The sequence below is a fragment of the Dryobates pubescens genome, chromosome 18, assembly GCF_014839835.1.
Source record: "Dryobates pubescens isolate bDryPub1 chromosome 18, bDryPub1.pri, whole genome shotgun sequence".
Lineage (NCBI taxonomy): Eukaryota > Metazoa > Chordata > Aves > Piciformes > Picidae > Dryobates > Dryobates pubescens.
Window position 1 is genome coordinate 4,010,239 of NC_071629.1, and position 22,791 is coordinate 4,033,029.

At 56.9% G+C, this 22,791-nt stretch overlaps 1 protein-coding gene across 1 annotated transcript; it reads right to left on the reverse strand.

Moving 5' to 3' along the window:
• Window positions 1-692: 692 nt before the first annotated feature.
• On the reverse strand, window positions 693-22,791 carry NALF2 (NALCN channel auxiliary factor 2). The gene is made up of 3 exons (XM_054169707.1): window positions 21,679-22,791; window positions 2,318-2,489; window positions 693-1,344 (listed from the first exon to the last, which is right to left on the reverse strand). The coding sequence occupies exons 1-3, from the start codon at window positions 22,453-22,455 to the stop codon at window positions 920-922; spliced, it is 1,374 nt and encodes a 457-aa protein (XP_054025682.1). The 5' UTR covers window positions 22,456-22,791; the 3' UTR covers window positions 693-919.

Here is a 22,791-nt window from a genome sequence, read left to right on the forward strand (position 1 = left end):
GCCCTTCTGCCATCCAGCCAATGATTTGTAGCTGGGAAGCGTGGAAAGATGCCTCCAGACACCCTGCATCCAACTGTTACCACTCATGATCCCACTCCCTTGCTTGGCCTGGGTGCTGCTGGAGTCACATCTCCCCCCCTCCCCTTGGAGACCAGCCACTCCAGTCAGGAAAGCAAAAAAAAGGTTAAACCAAATCATCAGGACACTTGGCAAAGTGGGACATGGGAATGCTGGGAATGTCCCTCCTGCTCCCTGTCTCCTCCCTCCCTTGCACAGAGGAGCAGGAGAGAGGAGGCTGGAGGAGCTGGCTGGGGGTGTAAGGAGACGGACCCCGAGCAGTACCACAGTGTAGCGTAACAGCATCCCACTCCTGTCCCCCAGGCGCCACCGCGAGGGCAGCGCCACGCTGAGGCGGCACGGGGAAGGCTCTGCCTCGGGTCGGTGATTTTTGCCACGGGCCGGGCCGGCCCTGCAGGATTGAGGGGCCGAGGCGGGACAGGAAGGAGGTTGCTGAGGTGACTGTCAAACCCTTGGCGTGTTGCTGGCGGCTGAGCTGCGGGCGCCCGAGGCACTCGCGGCGGCCAGGAGACGCGCGGCAGCCCCGTGGGGACACCTCTTCCGAAGGGACCCCCCCCGCCCACCCCCCCTCCGCCTTCCCCGTGCCCTACCTTCCGGCGCTGGCACCTCGGCGGGGCCGGGCCGCTGCTGACCGAACCCTTCTCGGAGCCGAGCGCCGCAGCCCTGTGCGCGTTAGAGACTCTTCATCACGGGGATGCCCCGCGGCGAGCAGCTCTTGGGGGGGCGCGGGGGTGTGTGCGCGGCACCCCCGCTCCCGTGCCTCCCATTGGAGGAATAGCAAGTGCCCCCCTTCGTGGAAAAGGATCTGGCCTTCGTCTTGGAGGTCGGCTTCCCCCCCGCCTCACTCGTCCCGCGCCACGCTCTCCTCCAGGGCGGGCAGGGCCTCCAGGCTGAGCCCTCCGCCGGCCGCCCCGCCGCCCCCGCCGCCGCCGTGCACGCCCGAGAAGGACACCATGGTGTGGAGAAGCATCAGGACCAGCACGCAGAGCCTGATCCTGCTGCCGCCGAGGCGAGACCCCGCGGAGACCGGCAGCAAGGACGGGGAGCGGGGCTGGTGGTACTGGTGGTGGTGGTGGTGGTGGTAGAGGTGGTAGTGGTTCTGCCGCTGGTGATGGAGGTGGGGGTCGTGGCGGTGGAAATGGAGTGACTCTGAGGCTGTGGATTTGGGGGATGTGTTGTCGTTGCTGTCTGGGGGGTGGTCGCAGGAGTCCCATTGCACCTCGCAGCACTTGGCCTCCTCCTCTGGCAGCTGGCTCTCCAGCAGCCCTGTGGGAAGGAAGCGGAGGAAGAGGAGGGAGTCAGCAGGAGCCCAGGGCAAAGCGAACCCCAGTACCTGCCAGCAGAATGGGCAGAACCTGAGAGCTGGCACATCCAGAACCCCCTGGGACCAGCCCGGGAAGGGGCTGCGAGCCTGCAGCCCTGGGGCGTGCTCAGGACTCCCCGAACACTGCTTACAGCAGTTCAATGTCCCGGCCCTTGTTTAAGCATAGAAAGGTCTGGGTTGGAAGCAACCTTAAGGATCATCCAGTTCCACGGGCTGGGACACCTCCTACTAGACCAGGTTGCCCAAGGCCCCATTCCAACTTGCCTTTGAACACTTCGAGGCTTGGAACATCCCCAGTTTCTCTGGGCAACCTGTTCCAGTTCCTTACCCCCATCATGGCTCATCTAAATGTCACCCTCCTGTCACTCCATGCCTTTGTAAATGTCCCTCTCCCTTCAAACACTGGGAGGCTGCTGTCCTGGAGTCTTCTCTTCTCCAGGCTGAACACCCCCAACTCTCTCAGCCTGTTCCCACAGCAGAGGTGCTCCAGCCCCCCAGTTGCATTCATGGCCCTCCTCTGAACCTGCTCCATCAGGTCTATGTCCTTCCTGCATTGAGGGTCGAGGGCTGGAGGCAGTAACCCAGGTGAGGTCTCACAGGAGCAGAGACCATCACCTTCAGCCATGACATGCTTTAGCTTCCAGCGAGAGGAAGGGCTTTCATTTCCTCTCCTTTGCTGCTGGGCTGTTGCTGGGTCTCCATTAACCACCTACACCCACCCCAGGCAGCCCCATTCTGGCACTCAGGCCATCTTCATGTGTTTCCATACTGCACCTCCTCCCTCTCTCCACCCTAACCAGCCGTCAGAGCCCGGCTCACGGCTCGCAAAGCGATGACGCTCACCAGCAGCCACCCTGTCCCCTCGTTCCCCTGGGGCGTGTGGGGGCCTGGCCCCGCTCCCCGAGACCTCCTTACCCGTACAGATGAAGCCAGGCAAACCTCCATAGATCAGCTCATCATTGTCTGGTAACACAAACGGGCACCTGGTCTGCACCTCCAGGCAGTATTGCTTGCATGGGATCCGGTGTCGGCACTGCTGTTGGGTCACGTTGAAATACTCGGAGCACAGCCAAGCCTTGTAGACAGCCTAAGGGAAGCCACAAACGGTGACACGTCACTTCCTCAAATGCCAAAGCACGGCAGAGACATGGGGGTGACAGAGGAAGCTCCTCTTGCAGTGTGTCAGAACATCAAGGCCATTGCTCACCGATGCGTTCAATTACACCGCTGAAGCCTTGGGACTGTGGAACTCATCTAACAAACTCAAGCCACCACAAATCCGTGAGGGAACAGGCTGCACAGAGAAGTTGTGGAGGCTCCAAGCCTGGAAGTGTTCAAAGCTAGGCTGGATGGGGCCTTGGGCAACCTGGTCTAGCAGGAGGTGTCCCTGGCCATGGCAGGGAGTTGGAACTGGATGATCCTTAATCGCAGAATGTTAGTGGTTGGAAGGGACCCTCCAGTCCACCCCCCTGCCAGAGCAGGAGCACCTAGAGTAGGTCCCACAGGAATGCATCCAGGTGGGTTTTGAATGTTTCCAGAGAAGACTCCACAACCTCTGTGGGCAGCCTGCTCCAGGGCTCTGTCACCCTCAGAGTGAAAATGTTTTTTGTTCTGCTCATGTGGAACTTGCTCTGCTCCAGCTTGCACCCACTGCCCCCTGTCCTATCACAGGACATCACCGAGCAGAGCCTGGCTCTGTCCTCCCGACACCTGCCCTTCTTTGTCATGGGTTGAGCTGAAATCTGCTGGAGCCCTGCAGCAGGCTGCCCAGAGAGGTTGTGAAGTCTCCTCTGGAGAGATTCCAAACCTACCTGGACATTGTGATTGTGGGCAGGCTGCCGTGGGTGACCCTGCTTTAGCTAGGGGGTTGGACTGAATGATCTCCAGAGGTCCCTTCCAACCCCCACCATGCTGGGATTCTGTTATACACTCACCTTACAGACATACTTTGACACCTGAAGCTACCAATGGTAGAGATGCCCCTGTGCCTTCCACTTACCTTTCCACTGCTTAGACCTGTGCTTGGCAACACTTTCAGAAGCCAAAGCAACCCAGGATTCACTTGCAGCTGCAGAAGCCACAACCCTCTGAGGTCATCAAGTCCAGCCCATGACCTAACACCACGACATCAGCTAAACCATGCCACCAAGTGCCACATCCAATCTTAAAGACCTCCAGTGATGGGGAGTCCACCACCTCCCTGAACAGTCCATTCCAGTGCCTAATCAGCCTTTCTGTGAGGCAGTGCTTCCTAATATCCAACCTAAACCTCCCCTGGCACAGCTTCATCCCATGTCCTCTTGTCCTGTCACTAGTGGCCTGGGAGAAGAGCCTGACCCCCACCAGACTACAACTTCCTTTCAGCTAGTTGTAGAGAGTAGTAAGGCCCCCTCTAAGGCTCCTCTTCTGCAGGCTGAACACCCCCAGCTCCCTCAGCCTTTCCTCATACAACTTTCCCTCCAGCCCCCTCACCAAGATGATCTTCCTCAGCAAAAGTCAGCTCTTCCCTCCCACCCTGCGTGCGTTCGTGCCCATCGCAGCCAGCTGGGCACAGCCCAGATGGCTTTGGTTAAGAGCGTCCCTCCCGCACCCCTCTGCATCTTCCAGGCATCGGGCACGGGTGGAAATTGTTTGTCTTCACTGGCTGGAGAAGGGAGGGAGATGTCTCATTGCTCCTGGTGAGGAATTACTCCTCGGGCTGCAAGAAAGCCTGGACCCCGCTGGGCAGAGCTGCACCCTCCGTGGCACTTCCAGCTCATCTGTGAATCCATCTAGGCACCAGCGCCGGAGCTGAGCTCGTGCTGATGACCACATCCTTTGAAACCAGCTAGAAAGGGCTCCCCACGATTCAGAGAGAATGAGCTTCCCTCCCTGGCACGCCTGGAGGAAACCCTCTGCTCCTTCCTCCAGCTGAAATTCCATTTTCTTGGAGGCTTTAAAACAAACAAACAAACAACAACAAACCTCCCTTCTTTGTTTCCCCATGTTTCCACAGATCCTTATCGCCGCTGCTTTGGAGCAGGGCTGTGGCTCAGGCTTAAAGCTGCTTGGGAAATTCTTGGCAAGTTCTTTTGAGTTTCCTTTTCTTTTTTAATTATTTTTTAAAATTCTTTCCCCCCCCCCCCTCTCCTGGAAAATGCCAAATCATGAAACCCAGACTTTTCCTGGAAGCATGTTAAGGTTTGGTGAAGCTTTCGGCACAAGACGTTGCACGGGGACCGGGACACGCGGGGAGCAGGCAGTGAGGACCTTCCAGCTGTGGTCCTGCTTCTCCTGTTTTTAGGGTGTCAGGGAATGATAGGACTGGGGGGAATGGAAGGAAAATAGAGATGAGTAGATGCAGATTGGATGTTAGGAAGAAGTTCTTCCCCATGAGGGTGGTGAGACACTGGCACAGGTTGCCCTGGGGCGTGGTGGAAGCCTCATCCCTGGAGGTTTTAAAGGCCAGGCTGAATGTGGCTGTGAGCAACCTGCTGTAGTGTGAGGTGTCCCTGCCCATGGCAGGGGGGTTGGAACTGGATGATCCTTGAGGTCCCTTCCAATCCTAACAATTCTATGATTCTATGAATTGGACAAAGTGAAACAGCTCCAGAGAAGGCTCTGACTCTGAGGACACAACTGAGAGGTCTCCCTTCTGCCAGACCAGGTGTGGGTGAAACGACCACATGGGGCACACTGAGTCCATCTCTCCTGCTCAGCCTGTTTTCCAGGCCCTCACTTGGCTTAGTGAGGAACATCTCCATCACTGGGACTTCCTCATGTTTCCTGAGGAGGTGGTTGTAGAGCTGAAAGCACTTCTCTCACTGCCTACAAGTTTTCCTTCATACTTGACCTACATTTTCCCATCCAAAAGTTCATTCCCTTCAATCATTCCCTGAACCATCCCTCTCCCTCTTCTCTGTTTACACACTTCTAATATTTGCAGATGTATCACGCTCCCTGTTTAGTCATAACTTAGCTGTGCTTGACTGATTTACTCTCCAGCACTTCCTGCGAGCTCCTTCCCAGCCCTTCAATCATCTCCGACTCTTCCCCGCGCTGCTTTCCCAGGTCCCCGCTGCATTCCCAGCCCCCACCCGGGGACACGTGCAGCCCCACGAGGAGAGATGCCACACTGCCTTCCTCCTAGTGCTCACATGTCTGTGACTTGCCCCATCCCAGCTCTGCCCCTGGGCTGCAGCAGCCTCTGCTCCAGCCCCACCAGCACAGGAGGCTCCTGAGGACACGGCAGGAAGATGGCTGGGCTCCTCTCGCTCTCCTGTGGAAGCACAGCTTGCACAGACTCCACGTGGATCTGCATGCTTGCCCCCTAAAATGTTTCTGGTGGCTCCTGTCAGGCAAGTTTGGCATCAAGTTGGGATCTCAGACACTGACACTGCTGTGAATTCAAGGGAAATCGTGGAATCACAGAACCATTTTGGTTGGAAGAGACCTTTCAGACCACCGACTCCGACCGCTAACCCAGCACTGCCAACTCACCACTACACCATGTCCCTCAGCACCACATCTACATGGCTTTTGAATCCCTCCAGGGATGGGGACTCCACCACTAGCCTGAGCAGCCTGTTCCAGAGTTTGACAACCCTTTGGGGGAAGAAAGTGTTCCTCATGTCCAACCTAAACCTCCCCTTAGGTCATTTCCTCTCATCCTGTCATTTCTCACCTGGGAGAAGAGACCAACCCCCAGGTGGCTCCAACCTCCTTTCAGGGAGTGGCAGAGAGCCAGAAGGTCTCTCTCCCCTCTTCTCCTTTTCTGCAGGCTGAACAACCCCATTCCCCTCAGCCACTTCTCACCAGGCTTGTGCTGTAGACCCTTCACCAGCTTCACCTCTCTCCTCCAGACACGCTCCAGCACCTCAGTGTCCTTCTTGCAGTGCAGGGCCCAAACTGAACCCAGTATTCTCACCCAGGATCAGGTTGGCATAGGGGCAGATCTTTGGGAGACACCAGCATCCTCCTGCCACACACCTGCAAGAGGCAAACTCCCTGGGCTGCTTACAGCTCTCAGTATCTCTGAGCTTACCCCCACACAACCTTGCAGGCTGGTGAGTTTAGGACAGGAAGCAAATGATTCTTTGCTTAAAGCAAGGGGGAAGGCTCGCCGCTTGCCATCCGCTCCTCCGGGAAGTCAGTTTGGTTGCAATCAGCATCTCTCCCATTCTCTTCTTGCTTTTTGGCTGATCTCCAGCCTGGCCAAATAAATATAAGTGACCTCAGCTCCAAAAAAAGCTCTCTTTCAGTGCTCTCTCCCTGCATTTTTAGCTCAGAGGACTGGCTAGATGGCTCCGAGAAAGCACAGGGAGTTTTGCTGCCTAGGAAAGGAGCCAACTTCACTCAGACACCCAGTTTGTACATGCAGAGGACAGGCGACCTGTCTGCAGCTGAACTCTGCAGGCACCCCCAAAAGCCCCTCACCACTGGAAAGAAACAAAAGGAATTGGGTTTCCAAGAGGCAACTAATTAAGCTACCTGTCTGCTCTCACTCCCACCAGCACCTGAGAGCAGTAGGTACAGGGACAGTCTTTCCACAGCCACTTCACTGCCAAATTGAGTTCCTCACTGCCTGCACTTCTTCCCATCCCTACACTCCTGCTCCCTGCCCTTCTCCCCATCCCTGCACTCCTGCTCCCTGCATTTCTCCCCATGCCTGCACTCTTCTACTGCTGCCTGCAGTTCTCTCACTGCCTCCTGTCTGCACCAGGACAGCAGCTCCCATCAAAGAGCTCTTCCAAACTCTTTCTCTGATCCCATTTTTGGAAGCAATTTGGCCATCCCAATCCCAATCTGGTCGTTGCCAGTCTTTTGCAGATGCTGGCATTGCTTGTTGAACCACCCCAGGCAAATTCTGGGGCAGGGATGGAGAAGTATCCTTGGGATGTGACACCTTTGAGGAGGACAGAGTGTTCAGGGTAGTCTGGATGCCCCCTGGGATCACCATCTCTAAGTAACCCAACAAGCTGCTGGTTTCCCATAAAAGCAGGCAAGTTTTCCCAGGGGAAGTTCTGCTAATGGCAGGATTTTTCTCCTCACTGATAGGCAGGGGCTGGAGCAGCATCCTTAGCTCAGCACCTGCTTTTCTGGAAGGGTGATTTGCAGACTGAAGGGGAAGGAGGATAAGGAGGGCAGAAGGAAGGAGGAAATCTCCCACTTCAAAGTAACTTCAGGCAAGACTTGGTGCTTGCCCTCTGCTAACCTCACACTGAGCAAGGCAGGGATTTCCCCTTGTATAAATCATGGGGGGGGACACTTAAGCAGGAATCTCAGGGGACCCCTAACTATGAGAGCACTCAGCACCCCCCAGCATGGTGCCACTGGCCAATCTTCCCAGCGAGGGGAGCGGAGCCCCTGACCAAGAGTAACAAATGGCCACACCAGGAGCAGGCAATTGGGTGCTTCAAGAAACCAAGTGTGAGTTGATAGCTTGGCAGAGCTGCCTGAGGCTGTATTTAATTGGAGTAATATTGGGCTCTGCTGACTAATCTGAGGTCAGCTCTGGAAGGAGACTCAAGAGAATGCCACAGCTGGTGGCTACTGGGTTCTGCCGTCATGACTATGACACAGGACAAAAGGAAATGGACTCCAGATGCAGCAGGAAAGGTTCAGGTTGGACATGAGGAACCATTTTTTCCCCAAAAGGGTTGTCAAGCTCTGGCACAGGCTGCCCAGGGAAGTGGTGGAGTCCCTGTCCCTGGTGGGGTTTAAAAGGTGGAGATGTGGTGCTGAAGGCCATGGTTTAGTGGTGAGCTGGCAGTGCTGGGCTAACAGCTGCACTCAATGATCTTAAAGGTCTCTTCCAACCAAAATGCTTCTATGATGCTATGACTCTCCTCCTCTTTGCTGCTGCTGAGGCCATGAGTGCTGGGCTTGGTCACAGCTGTGTGAGGCTGAGGTGGTGCATGGCCACCCCAGGAAGCCCCACCAGCCTCCTTGCCAGTCCCTCCATCAGGACCAGACCCCAGCAGTGCCAGACAGCCTCCTTCCCTCACTACCCACTTCCCCATGTCTTGCTCACTGGGACACAGCGTGCACCCAGCCATCGGTTTCCAGAGAGATCATCTCCATCACCTCCAAGATGATGAATCCTTCCTGCCCCTGTCAGACCCACCTCAGGCTCAGAGCTGCCTCTCTTCCTCCTGGAGCAGTTCCTAGGACTCACATTTCCATCACGGCCTGAGATGAGCATCTGGAGTGGCTGTGCCTCATTAATCTTGGACACAGGGAAATGAGTCCTGCTAATGAGCCTCTTGGGCAGCTCTCCAAGCTCTGGCACATCAGGATGCAACACGGGAAGCAGGATGTGCCAGAGGGGGGGGAGGGGGGGAAGAGAAGAATCCCCTTTGGATAGGGGAGGATTAAGGGAATGCTGACATCCACAGCCGGCCAGGAGTCACCGCACACGAGCTGCAATGTCCAATTACCCTCGGATTCAATTACTGCTGCCTGCAATTCTGACATTAATGATGCTGAGCTTTTCAGACAGCTTCTTTTTTGCTTTAAATTAGCCTTGCTGCTCTAACATCACATCTGTAACAGCTGGCTTTGGGTAGCTTTGATAGCTCTGGAGCTGCGTTATCCCCACCTCGCCACCTCCCCATGCTCTGCTTTAGCGGAGGGAGAAACTCGGCCCGACCCCAAAGCCCAACAACTGCCTGAGACTGGCTCCTTTTGGTATTGCTTGTGGTTATTTTTGTCACTATGAAGTTGTCTTGTGCTTGGTGATGACAGAGCTGGAGCCACACATCCTCCATTTCACAACCAGGGAGGCAAGGGCCACTCAGCGTCTGCAGTGCCGGGCAGTGCCGCCGAGCCCGCTGGAGGGAACGGCGCGGTTCGGGGACGGCTGCCTGGTGGGAATGGCACTGCCCACAGCCAGGCCAGGCTGAGGGTGCTGGGAATGGCAGTGGTGGGAACTGCAGGCAGAGGAACTCCCAGCTGTGGCTCTCACTCATATCTTAGGGCCTCAGCCACAGAATCACAGAAAGGTCTGGGTTGGAAGGCACCTCCAAAGGGCATCCAGGCCAACCCCCCTGCAGTCAGCAGGGACATCCTTCACTACAGCAGGTTGCTGAGAGCCTTGTTGAGCTTGACCTTGGATACCCTGAGGAACCCCTAGGGTCTCAGCTACCTGTTGAGTGTTCCAGCATCTTCCTGGTGCAGAACTTGTTCCTAGCATCCAATCCAAATCTCCTCTTCTCTCATTTCAAACCACTGGCCCTCGTTCTATCTTTGCAGCCCTTTGCAGACAGCCCCTCTGCAGCCTTCAGGTACTGGAAGGCTGCTGTTAAGTCTCCCTGGACAGGACATCTCAGGACCAGACCCACATCCTGGGACCAGACCCACGCCCCTTGAACTCACTGATGAAGCTACATCCAAAGGGCCCAGAAGCAGTGGCTTCCATTCACACCACCCTAGTGACCTTGTGAAGCAGCTCATAGTTTCTAGTATTTCAGTTTTAATTTCCAGGTTTTGGATAAAAGAGACTACCTGAATATAAGGAAGGCATTTTTGATGCTAAGGGTGGTAAGACACTGGCCCAGGTTTCCCAGAGAGGTGGTAGATGTCCCATCCCTGGAAACATTCCAGGTCAGGTTGGACTGGCCTCTGAGCAACCTGACCTAGTGGAGGGAGACTAGACTAGGTGGCCTTTAAAGGTCCTTTCCCATCTGAATGCCCCTTCTTTTATAGGAAAAAGCATAAAGCCCCCCACAAATAAATCCCCCTGAAAACAAGTCTGAGACACAGACACACACAGACACACAGACACAACTCCCTAAGTGCTCACCTTTCAGAACAAGCAGGAGGCAGCTTTAAAGCCTGCCCTTCGAGCACCTCAGACACCCAACCCCCAGCTAACAATCCCCCATCGCATGAAACAGCTACCAGGGAACTCCACACACACCTTGGGAACTCCTGGAGTGAGCAAAGGACAGGAGAAGCAGCACCTCAAGCTGCCTCTGCAAACACTGCACACCCCTTCAGCACCCCGGGCACCCCTAGGCACCGGTCAGTGCGGCCAGCTCCCAGCCCAGGATGCCATCAGGGACGGGCACCACGCTTGCAGCTCCTGTCTTTGCTCATCTGCTCACTGCAGCCAAGGGCTGCTGCATGTGAGGCCAGGGAAAAGCCTGGTCTCATCCCAGCAGATGCAACTGTCAGCTTGGACCCAACCCAGGAGGAATAGCCTGGAACTGGGGGTTGTCCCCACATGGGATGACTCTGCTGGAAGAGTGGAGCTGGAGGCCTCGCTTCGGCCCCCAGCCAGCCCTCAGCAGCACTGCAGCCAGGACACAGCCCTTGGCACCCCCTCCACTACACAGCAGGGAAGGAAAAGTCATCACCCTGCTTAACGTCACAGCTGGATGGGGCAGTGAGCAGGGCACCCCTGCAGTGAGACTAAGCCTGTGGCCTCCCAGAGAAGCTCCTCACACCAGAGTTTGTTTCGTGGAGAGGACAGTGGGCAGCAGACAGGCAGAGCCCCATCGCCTGCCTGTGGCCATGTTTCTGCACTGGGCCCTGACAGAGCAGGGTCAGGAGCCTGGGATGCTGAGAGGGCTCAAGGCAGGAACAGAACCTCAATAACCCAGTAGTAAAGGATGAGTGACTCCAGCTGCCCACATGCAGACTGGTCAAGCATCATGGCAAGCCAAGGATGAGAAATAAAACTTCCCCCAAGCAGCCAGTCTGAGGCCACAGGAGGCTCAAGCAGCTCCAGAGACAGATACTGGCTGCAGGAGTCACCAATGACTCCCAGAATCCCAACACAGTGGGGGCTGGAAGGGACTTCTGGAGATCATCCAGTCCACCTCCCCTGCTAAAGCAGGGTCACCCACAGCAGCTTTTCCAGGATCACAGTGGTCAGGCAGGTTTGGACTCTCTCCAGAGAAGGAGACTCCACAACCTCTCTGGGCAGCCTGCTCCAGGATCCAGCACCCTCACAGGAAAGAAGTTTCTCCTCAGGTTCAGATGGAAGGAACAGCAGCTCACCAGGGGCTGAGCTAAATACTTGCACCAAGAGATGGTGAGTGCAGAAAGCAGGCAAGAAAGATGCTGGGAGAGCAACAGCTCAGCTACAAAACGAAGGAGATAACCCATCCCAAGTGCTGCTCTCCCAAAGGTGCCTGCTGAGCCATGGGAACCCATCTGCAGGGAAAGGGAATCCAGAGGACCATTAATCAACATCCTAAAAGTATCTCCTAGGGGCTTTAGATCACTTTGGAAGGTGGGAGGGCTCCGCCAGGCAGACAGGAGCGGTGCCACGAGCACGGAGATGGCTTTGCTGTAGTCTCACTAGGCAGCACGGCCCTGCAAAGACACATGCCCCTCAGTGAGGCTGCAGGTAACCAGTGGGTTAGTTAGCAGCCTGCTCTGCCATCAGCCCAATTACTTAAAAAGTAATTAAAGACTTCAGGTACAAAGCTGAACACAAGCTGGGACAAAGGGAAAGTCAGGTCCCTGCAATCTATTAGCACCGCTTGAGGAATTCGCTCCCATTAGATACTGCTGCAGCCAGGAGCTGAGCAGGACCCAGGAGCAGATTAAACATTTATGCAGATAATGAGAACAGCCTGGAACATGAGACAGGATATAAAAAAATAAAGGCCAGACACTTCAGTGCCACGAGCCATCCATTACCCACCCGCTGGTGGGGGCCAGGAAGAAGAAGTTCCTCCACCCGAGCAAGTGCATCGGCCTCCCAAGGAAGGGGCTGGGCTGGAGCATTGCTTTGGAGAGAGGGAGGTCACATCAGGGCTGTCCTCAGAAGAAGGAAGGGCCCAGTCCTACACTTTGCCAGGAGACCTTTATCCTCACTCATGTGCATCCTGCAAGGTCCTGTTCAGTGTGAACATGGTGTAGGGCCTAAGGCTCAGCCCACAGTGGAAGGAACCCGGCTTGATTCACCCCCGTGGACCTTTCCAAGGGGTGAGCAGCAGGGCTTGGCCTGTCCCAGCTCCCTCATGCAGCAAAGGAAGGGAAACAGAACCATCCCAGCTCAGCACCCTTGGCTCCCAGGCACTCTTTGGGGTCAGAGGGAGGTGCTCAGCTTCCCACACCAGCGTTGGGGTTGTTGGGGCAGTCGCAAGGGCCTGCTGCACTTAACTTGTGCACTCATCACCCACAGAGCCTCGAGGCCACATACTTAGCATCCCAACATTCACAGAGAGTAACCAAATAATCCCAGAATTCCAGCATGGTAGGGGCTGGAAGAGCCTTCCAGAGATCATCCAGTCCACCCCCCATGACAAAGCAGGGTCACTCCCAGCAGGCTGCCTGGGATCACAATGGCCACACGGGTTTGGAATGTCTCCTGAGAAGGAGATTTCACAACCTCCCTGGGCAGCCTGCTCCAGGGCTCCAGCACCCTCAGAGGAGAGAAGTTTCTCCTCATGTTCAGATGGAACCTCCTGCATTCCAATTTGTGCCCACTGCCCTTTGTCCTACAACTGGAAACCACTGAAGAGTCTGGCCCTGTTTTCTTGCACCCCCACCCTGTACCTCTTGACCAGCATTGAGCAGATCCCCTCTCAGGCTGCTCTTCTCCAGGCTAAACAGCCTCAGGGCTCTCAGCCTTTCCTCCTCACAGAGATGCTTCAGGCCCCTCAGCACCTTTGTAGCTTCCATTGGACTCTCTTCAGTAGTTCCCTGTCTCTCTTGAACTGGGAAACCCCAAACTGGACCCAGTACTCCAGATGTGGCCTTACCAGGGCAGTGTAGAGAGGGAGGTAAACTACCCTCAATCTCAGGCAATTCAAATGAACTTCTGAAAACATCTTTGCTTGTCTCCTCTCCCTCCATAGGCAGCAGCAAAGAACCCTGGGGGCCTGTGCAGCATGGGGCTCACAGGGTGGTACACAGGCACTGGTGCTGTCCTCGCTGGGAAGCCCCTGTTCCTGCCACTGGTGCCAGCTCATCTTCCCTCTCTCCAGCTCCCCTCACGACCCCTCCACTGCCTCCATGCAGCAGAGGCTGCTGAGCAGAGCTAAGATGTCAGATGAGATGCCAAGGGGATGAGCAGGGCAGGCAGCATTTCCCTGCCCAGCTGGGCCAAGGAGCACTGGGAGGCTCACGCCGGCAGAGCTCTGGGAAGCCAAAAGTACACTGGGTGATGTCACTTCTTGATGCCTTTCTGGCCACAGCAGCCACAGCAGCAGAGTTTGGGGGAGCACATCCTGGCTCTGGGCACCCAGCTCCTCAGGAGCATGGCTGGGAGAGAGGCCCCAGGGAGCAGCCAAGAGCAAAAGTCAAGCTTTTGCTGAAGAAGAGCCAGGCCAAAGCGGTGAGGGCAGGCAGCTGCCAGCTCTGGCTGCAGGCAGCGTGGACAGAGAGCCACTTCTCACCCAAGCTACCTCCTTGTCTCATTCACAGATTTGCTGTCCCTGAGTCATTGCCCTTCAAATGACAGAGGAGCTGAGCTTCCTCTGCGAGGAGTCAGGCATGAGTCGCATCCTAATGGCATCCTGGTGACAGCAGGATAGCCCCTGGAAGCCAGGTATGTCCTGGAGGAGCTCTGGGGCCAGCGCTGGGGTTGGGGGGTGTTTCCATGAGAGCCTGTCTCCTCTCTCTCTCCATGTGGGGTGTGGAGGGGCTGGGGCTGCTGCCTGTGGTCCCTGGGGCTCACAAATTCCAAGCTGAGAGATGGTGTCTCTGCCACAGGCTGTGTGTGACCCCTGCTTCCTTGCCTGGTAGAAAAGATGCCTGTTCCTAGACAGGCACCACGTGAAGTGCTTCCACAGGCAGCTTCAGTGATGTCCTGGGCTCAAGCAGACACTGTGCACACCCTCTTCCCCCTCTCAGTGCCCAGCTGTGGGGGGCATGCTGCTTCCTTTGCCCTGGCAGTGCCAGGATGATGGCACTGCAGGCATCAGCGTGCCAGCAGCAGCTCCCTTTGTCCATCAGGACGGCAGCATCGCTGCCCAAGCTGTCCCCAGTCTGGGCCTCCCCAGGCAGCCTGGGGCAAGGGATGCAGCGAGCAAGGAGGGGACTAGTGTTGAGGATTAAAATAGTTACAGAATATCAGGACTAATTGGGCAAAGGCTTAAAAATTAAGCTAAGCTGAGACTTGGTTTGCTTTGCTCAGCATGAGGAGGTGGATTTACTGAAGCCTTAGGCCACAAGCAGTGATCTTATGCTGAATTTAGACTTAATTACAGGAAGGGAGGCCTTGAGACCACTGCATCATGTGAAAAACAAGGTAGCCACATTCAACAGCTGAAGCTGGATCCTTGAGATAAGAAAAGGAACTACCAGCCTGGAGACAAAGTGAGGAACAAGAAGACTCCAGACTCAGTTACCACCATCATGGGAGAGGAACTGAAATTGTCAGGGTAGAATCACCCAGGGGCTTCTGCACTCGGGGTCCCTCTCTGGAGGCACCAGCTGGGGCTGCTTTTCTGCTGCACCATCTCAAGAAGCTATTTTTGTAAGATCCAATGCCTGAGACCCTGCTATGGCAAACTGAGAGCGAGAAAACTTTTTGAGCAGCCCGGTGGGGCTCGTGTCATTTCCCCAGGCCACCCATTCTGCCAGCACCGCTGCTGCTGAGCTCTCTGATCCCAGGGGCCGCCCGACCCCAGCAGCGCCTTGGCACAACGGACTCCTTCCAAAAGACATCACCAGCTGGTGTCACAGCGTGTCTCTGCCACCAGGGCCGAGCCTGCCTCTCCGCCGAGCTCATCCCACCTGGCCAGCGAAGCCCCTGCGCACGTGGTGCTGCCAGGGCCAGGCACAGGCTGAGAGGAGCCGGGACTCGCCCGCAGCCGGCGCCCGGGCGCAGGAGCCGGCGCTGGCACCTGCGTCGCTTGTAGCTACTCAGTGACAGCCTGATGGAGACAGAGCTCTCGCCCTCCCTCACGCTCTGCCCTGCACCATTTGCTGACCTGCTTGTCGCTGCATGGGGATTTGCTGCCTTTGCAGACTGACTTTGCACCCCCTCAGCGCCGCTGACAGGTGTCGACGGGTGAGGACAAACAGACGAACCCCCAGCCCCGAGCAGGCAGCCGCTCAAACGGGAGCTGAGCCCTGCCCCCGTTCAGCACCCAACAGCCCAGCCACACGCTGCGGGGGAAGCACTTCATGGCCACTACCCACACCCCAGGCAAATGCAGGGCTCTGGCCCCCGGGCTGCTGCACACCCCCAGGCATGTTCCACCCGGGAAAGAACAACCCAAGGACCAGGACAGGCTGGGGAATGACCTGCTGGAGAGCAGCATAAGGGAAAGGGACCTGGGGGTCATGGTGGACAGGAGGATGACCATGAGCCAGCAATGTGCCCTTGGCAAAAAAGGCCAATGGCATCCTGGGGTGGATCAGAAGGGCTGTGGTGAGTAGGTCAAGAGAGGTTCTCCTCCCTCTCTACTCTACCCTGCTGAGGCCACAGCTGGAATATTGTGTCCAGTTCTGGGCCCCTCAGTTCAAGAAGGACCTCAGGGAACTGATTGAAAGAGTCTGGCACAGAGCCACAAAGCTGTGAAGGGAGTGGAACATCTCCCTGTGAGGAGGCTGAGGGAGCTGGGGCTTGGAGCAGAGGAGCCTGAGGGGTGACCTCATTGATGTTGATAAAGATGTGGAAGGCAGTGCCAGGAGGATGGAGCCAGGCTCTGCTCAGGGATGCCCAAGGACAGGACAAGGGGCACTGGGTGCAAGCTGGAGCAGAGGAGGTTTCATGGGCACATAAGGGGAAACTTTCACGTGGGGGTGACAGAGCCCTGGAGCAGGCTGCCCAGGGAGGCTGTGGAGTCTCCTCCTCTGGAAACATTCCAAACCCACCTGGATATATTCCTGTGTGACCTGCTCGAGGTGCTCCTGCTCTAGCAGGGGGATTGGACTGGATGATCTTTGGAGGTCCCTTCCATCCCCTAACATTCTGTGATTCTGTGATCTCAAGACCCCTCAACCCCAAGCAAAGCTCCAGATTGTCCAAGGTATATCCTGGATACACTACACAGGGCGTAGCACCTCAGCATCCTCCTTCCTGGACAGCACTGGGGCATTTCTGACAGCTTGATACTGACTTTATGACAGAGCAAACTCCCTTCATCAGCTCAGCTTTTGGTCTTTTTTTCTCCTCTCTTTTCCAGCACCTTGGTGGCAGCCGACACAGGGCGCAGGACCGGGGCCCAGCCAGAGGCCGTGGCTGCAGTAACCACACGCCTGAGCGCGCACATTCCTCTTGCTCAGAGCCCTCAAACCATTCACCCACATCTTGGTGCAGGGCTGAGAAACAAATCCCCTTTGCTTACCCAGCCCTGGTGTGCAGGGGGGAGCTGCATGCCTGGCTAAGCTGGGGCATGTGGGCTTGCTAAAGCTGCCAGAGAACGAACTGCGCCGAGCCGCTGGAATTACTCTGGAATTTACTCTGGGACTCTTTATCACCTCATGAAATGCCAGGAAAGCTCCACCCCACTGGCCAGGCTTGTTCCTGAGGAAAGGCTCCCCTGCCAGGGCTGCTGCTTCTGGTCCCCATTAATGCTGCAAGAGGGGACCAAGCCTTGGGTGCGGCTTTGTGGTCACCCACCAGTGGATTCTCAATGTAATCTTAATGGAACCTTCATCTTTTATGACACAAAGCACAAGATTTTGGTGAAACCACTTTGCTGTGGCTCTCATGGGACCTTCCTGATGGGTGCAGGTTGCTGTGCAAAGAGCCATCCAGGCTTGGAGCCAGACTATTTGGATAAGCCCAGCCCAGATAAACTCGACTCAAGCTGCTTTTGTGAAGGTAAAACGCTGCTTTGGTTCCCCCAAGAGGTGTCCCTGGCACCAAGAAGCCCCCAGGATATGGCTCTCTCCAAGCTCCCAGCCCCAGCACGCCTGGCATTTGCTGTATCTGCTCCATAGGGAGGGATGTTCAGCAGAGACTCTGATTGCTGATGCTATTTCTGGCTAAACAAGAACAAGAAAACAGGACCCTCAGAGGGTGTTGAAGCTGGGCACCACAGCTTTGCTCCCCAGCTGCTCAGCGAGAGCGCTGCCAGGTGCAGTGCCACGGCTGCTGTACAGCAGAAACCAGCTTCCGTCTCACACAGCATCACCCACACACCCACAGCAGGGAAACACCATCATGAACACCTCTGGAGTGAAATCCTGCCCTGCCAGGCTCCCCCCACACAGCCTCTCTGGGAGGCAATGGGGAAACCAGAGGTGCAGAAACAGATCTGGCCGGGGGCACGGAGGGGGTGAGCAGCCGGTGGCCCATGCACGCAGAGAAACCCTGGTAATCTAATCTCAGCTGAGATGCTACAGGTCCTGTCCAGCCTGCCCTTCCCACCAGCACTCTGATCCAGCCTCAGCCCTGCAGCTCCTGGCTGTCAGAGCTCCTCTCTCCGCAGCTTTGTTTCTCGCAGCCTAATGAGTCCTTAATTCAGCAGGCTTGGGCCCATAGATCTTGATTTGCTCTAGCACCAGTAGGACTCACTTTCAGGAGAGCTCTGCCTCCACAGCAGCCAAGCTCTGGCCTGGTGGTGCCTGAGCTGGAGCAAAGCTGCTTTTTGCTCTCCAGAAAGACTGGGGGTTAAAAAGGCACAAACCAGCCAGCAGCATCCCATGGGCATCACTCTGGGGAAACGGGGAGCCTTCCCTGAACTATGCCCTGCAAAGCCTGATGGCTCACGTGCTGAGAGGGCTGCCACCACCCCGAGTTTCCCAAGGGACATTTGGCCACAGCATCCACATCCTCAGGCTGGGAACCCCCAAGCCTTTCTGAAGGGTGCTACCAAAGCATCACCTCAGCAGCGCAGGAAGCTCTCTGTGTCTCGCCGTGATGAAGGGTACAAGTCACGCAGGAAGAGGGGAGGTGGACATGGCAGGGAGCTGCTCCTGACTAACTGAATGGATTTTCTCTCTGACAGGCAGAAAAACACAAGTATTTTCCTCCTCTTTTATGCACATCACCACTAACTAGCCCCACGACCCCAGCAGCCTACAATCAGGTGTTCACTGTGGGAAGTGAAGGGCGTTTCAGACCACTGATGGACTCTGCAGACCTGCTTCGTCCCCTCCCTGCCCTGGGGGCACAGTGCTGGGGACCCTGCCCACGAGGGGCTCCAAGAGCCACCCTGCATGATCAACTGCCCCCATCCCATCAGACACAAAGCACAAACAATGCACCCAAGAAAGGTATTTTCTCACTTCACTCTCTCAGCCAAAGCGATTTTTGGTGTCAGTGGTAGGAGTAAGAAGTAAAACATTTTCAGAGTGTGATCTGGGAGCTGATGGTGCTGCATGGAGTGACAACAAGCCAAGCAGAAAGTGGGATCTGCCCAGGAATTACTCCCATTACTTCCAAGCAGAACACAAAAGAGTATTCAGCAGAGAGCTGTTACAGAGACCCCACCACCTCACAGCATTTCCAGCCCCTAGGGAGATTTTGGCCCAACCTTCCCTGAGCACTCTTGCAAGCTCTGGGCACAGGCAGATCCAGGGTCTGGATACTCAGGATGCTGCTCATCCCCCTCCAGCAGCACTTGCCTTTCCCTCACCTAGCACAGCATCCCAAGCCCCCCCAAAATGGTCTACTAAAGACAGGACTTCTGTATCTCTTGAAACCAGCCCACCACACTCAGCCACTTCCAGGGTTTTAATTCATGGTCAAGCCTGCAGCTGTAGGAAGGAAAGGCTGCTCCAGAGGGGCTTTTCTGGCTGCTGCTGTAGGTTTAAAGCAGATGCAATAAAGAGCCAAAATTACCTGAGGTGATTCAGCTGCCCAAGAGCTCCGTGGGTGCTCCTTATGGAGCAGCACAGCTCCTTGGGGATGGAATTACTGGGGGGGATCTGTGGCCCTGCAGAGGGAGGCTGAGTGCAGGTGAGCTGGAGATGCTTTGTTTCCTCACTTTGTTTTTCCAGCTGCTATTATGGAATAGGAAGGATGTGGATGGGAAGCAGCACTGGCCCCTCAGCACCAGCCTCTCATGGTCAGCACAGACCCTGGCCCCAAAAGTATTATTTCAATCCTGTTTCCCCAGCTGCAGGCTCTCTGCAGCCAGAGTCCTGCCACAGGGATTTTGCAGGAGCCTCTCACAGTGGCTGAGCTGTTGTGTTTTCCTCCACTCCTGTCCTGTTTTGCTGTCATACCATAAAATCACAGCATGATTTGGGTTGGAAGAGACCTTAAAGATCACCCAGCTCCAATCACTGAGCTCTCTGCTGTCACATCTGGACAGGAATGACAAATCTGGGCAGCTTTAAAACCCTTGCCAGCCAGGCTGTCCCGATGCAAGGAGCAACTGCAGCCTGAGCTGAAGTCCAGCACACTCGAAATCAGGCCAGAACTTGCCAGGCACCACCACAATGGAAGAGTTTGGCTCCAGCCTCCTCTCACAAACAGGAAACAGCCACAGAAGAGGGCAAGGTTGAGACTCACATCAGTGAAAGTCTGAAGTCACCTAAATGTACACTGAAGCACCATGAATCAGGGGCTTGATTTTCACAAGAGACCAAACCAAGCAGGAGCTGTGAGGGGTTGGAGTTGGTGTGTGCAGACTTGGACCCTCTGTTCTGGACATCACCTCATGGGGGGCCCAGGCAAGCCTGCAGAGTTTGGCCCCACCACCTGCACCCTCTTGTTGCTTCCCAAACAGTCCTGGTGACACCACAAAGCTGAGGCTCACCAATGCTCTCTGCCAGTGTGACACGGAGTGAGCTTGGAAGTCTGCACCTTGCTGCCACTACCTTCACCTCTGCCTCTCCTAAGCTCATTCCCTCCTTTCTCATCAAGGATGGTAAGGCCAGGGACACCTAATGAAGGCTCATCTAAGCACATCTCTGTTTCTAGATGCTTTACAGTCCATAGGAACATCTCCTTGATCAAGACCAAAAGAGAATCATTTCCTTATCTTTCTTTGCTACAGCCACAAGGTTTCTACACCAAAAAGCTCAAGGAGGTTGGACTCAGCAGAGCAAAGATGGACACTGAGGCTGAAGTGAGAGTGTCTGTACACATGACAGGAGACAGCATGGGAAGACCCTGCATGGGAGCAGGACCAGCACAGTGGTGGTCAGTGTTGAATCCCTTTCGTCACTGCAGAAGTGGAGCAGCAGGACCAAAGTGCTCGGTGCAGGCTGCATACCATGGACCTTAGAAACTGCAGGGGGAATTTGGGCAAGCAGATTGCAATTACCTGGCCTGGCTCTGGCCCAGAACATCACCACCAGGTCCTTACAAAAGCCATAAATGAGAGCAGCAGCCAGAACCTTGCCGTTGTGCCCTCAATGAAGGGCACCAACCACCTTGCTGTCCCCAGCGCTGCTCCTCACTGCTGCTCCTGCCCTTTCCCTGGGGACAAGCACCACACTGAGAGCCGCCTGTGTCAACTCCACAGCTCCAAGTGTCCCTCAAAACTCTCCCAGGAGAGCCCTGTCCTGTCACCAGGGGATGCTCTGCCGCCATCCCTCCGGGGACGACGCTGTAGCACACCCAGCTGCCTCTCCCCTGGGACATGGCTCTGAGAAAGGCAGGCTTAATAATCGACACCATTACACTTCCCAGAGGTGATGTCCAGAAGGGACATGTGCAGGTGAGAAAGGCAGCTTGGAGCAGGAGGAGGCTGCTCATGAGAACACAGAGGAGCACCCAGCAGAACCAAGCCAGGCTCCTGATGGAGATGCTACTGTGGGTCTTGCTTTCAAGACGAGATTGCAAGGCTCTGATGCTCAATCTGGTTGATGCTGGGAGAGGCAACCTATTTACTTTTGGAACACGGACCATGCCACAGGGCTGGGGTCAGTCAGTGATGCTGGGAGAGGCACACTGCAGCACCCTAGGACCATCTCCCTGGGGAGAATGGGTGGAAGAGCTGGAAAGCAACTGGGAAGGGGCTCCCTCACTATGGTTCATCTCAGGTCACTGCTTCTCTACACACCTCAGCTTAGCAACAGCTGGGCAGCCCAGCCCAGCCCTGCTCAGCTTCCCTGCATGTGCACGAGTGTGCATGTGGCATGCAAAGGGGTGATGCTGGTGGGCAGTGGTGCATCTGGAGCCTGTCTGCGGGTGGACAGGTGTGAAGGGACAGGTGCTCAGGTCAAGCTCTGCCCTCAGGTTCCAGCATCCTGTCCCAGCTGCCCCGGGGGGCTCCAAACCCATCCCACCAGCACTGCCAGGCTGGGGCTCGGGGGACAGAGGGACACCCTCAGCCCTCTGTCAAGCCTGTGGGCAGGAGGCTCACGACACCCTCCCAAAGCCAGGACCCCCATGGCTTGGTGGGGCTGCGGCCCAACGCGCAGCTCACCCCAGGCTGCCCAGCAGCACCGGGCTGGGGGGCAGACCCCAGGACGCCCCGTCCTACCTTGCAGTCCGTCAGGCAGGATCTGACCGAGTACTCTTCCGATTGCAAGTACTTCTCCAGCAAGAGGTCGAACTCCTCGTATTTTTCCTGAGCGTGTTGGTCCAGCCGCTGGTACGCCTGGACGCAGCTGCTACAGGCCTCCCCGCCCAGCGCTCCGGCCGCCGCCACCATCAAGTCCACCATCAGGTTGTCCACGCTGCAGTCCAGACCGTCCGGGCCGGCCATTTCCCGCAGCAGGTCCCAGATCGTGTAAGTATCACAAAAGGAGAGGTTGAAGTTCCTAAAATAAGCCTGCAGGAAAGTCCTCTTGGAGGAGGGAGAGGCGAAGAAGGGGGCGGCGGCGGGGGGCGAGCGGAGGGGCGCGCCGGCCAGCGAGCCCCGCGGCCTCTGCAGGGCGTGAAGCCGGGCGCAGGCCGAGTCCAAGTCGCCGCGGGCGGCGGGGCAGGGGCCGGTGGGACCTGGGGCCCGGCTGAGGTTACCGAGCAAGGCCTCGCAGCTACCGCCCGCCGGCTCGGCCGCCAGCAAGGCCCGCGGCCCGCGGCTCCGCGGCCGCCCGGCGCCTCCTCCGCTCCGCTCCCGCGCCCGCAGCTTGGCCCCGGCGCAGAGCCACAGATGGTCGGAGAGGAGGACGGTGAAGAAGAGGAGCGAGGCCAACGAGAGGCGCCATTTCTGCGCCCGTTCGGGGTCGGCTACCGGCTTGTCGCTGCGGCGCGGCGCGCAGCACACCGCCCCGCCGGCGGCTCCCCCGCGGGGGTACATCCAGGCGCCGCGGATCATGCTGCGGGGGCGGCGCGGAGGGGGGGGAGCGGCGGCGGCGGCGGCGGTGGCGGGACGCGCCGCGCTGCCGCCGCTGTCACCTGCGCCCGCCGCGCCGCGCCGCCGCCGCCGCCATGCCCGCGCCCCCGCCTACAGGCCGCCGGCCACCGCCGCCGCCGCCGCGTTACCTCGGCCCCGCTCCCCGCCCCGGCCCCGGTTCTCCGCCCGCCTCTCGGGGGCATGCCCCGGTCCCGCTCACTCGGCTTTCCGCTTGCCCGTGGGCTGCGCCAGCTCGCGGGCCCCGCCGCGCCCGCCGCCGGGCCCCATTGCCCTCAGTCTGTCGCCATCTTCGGCCGC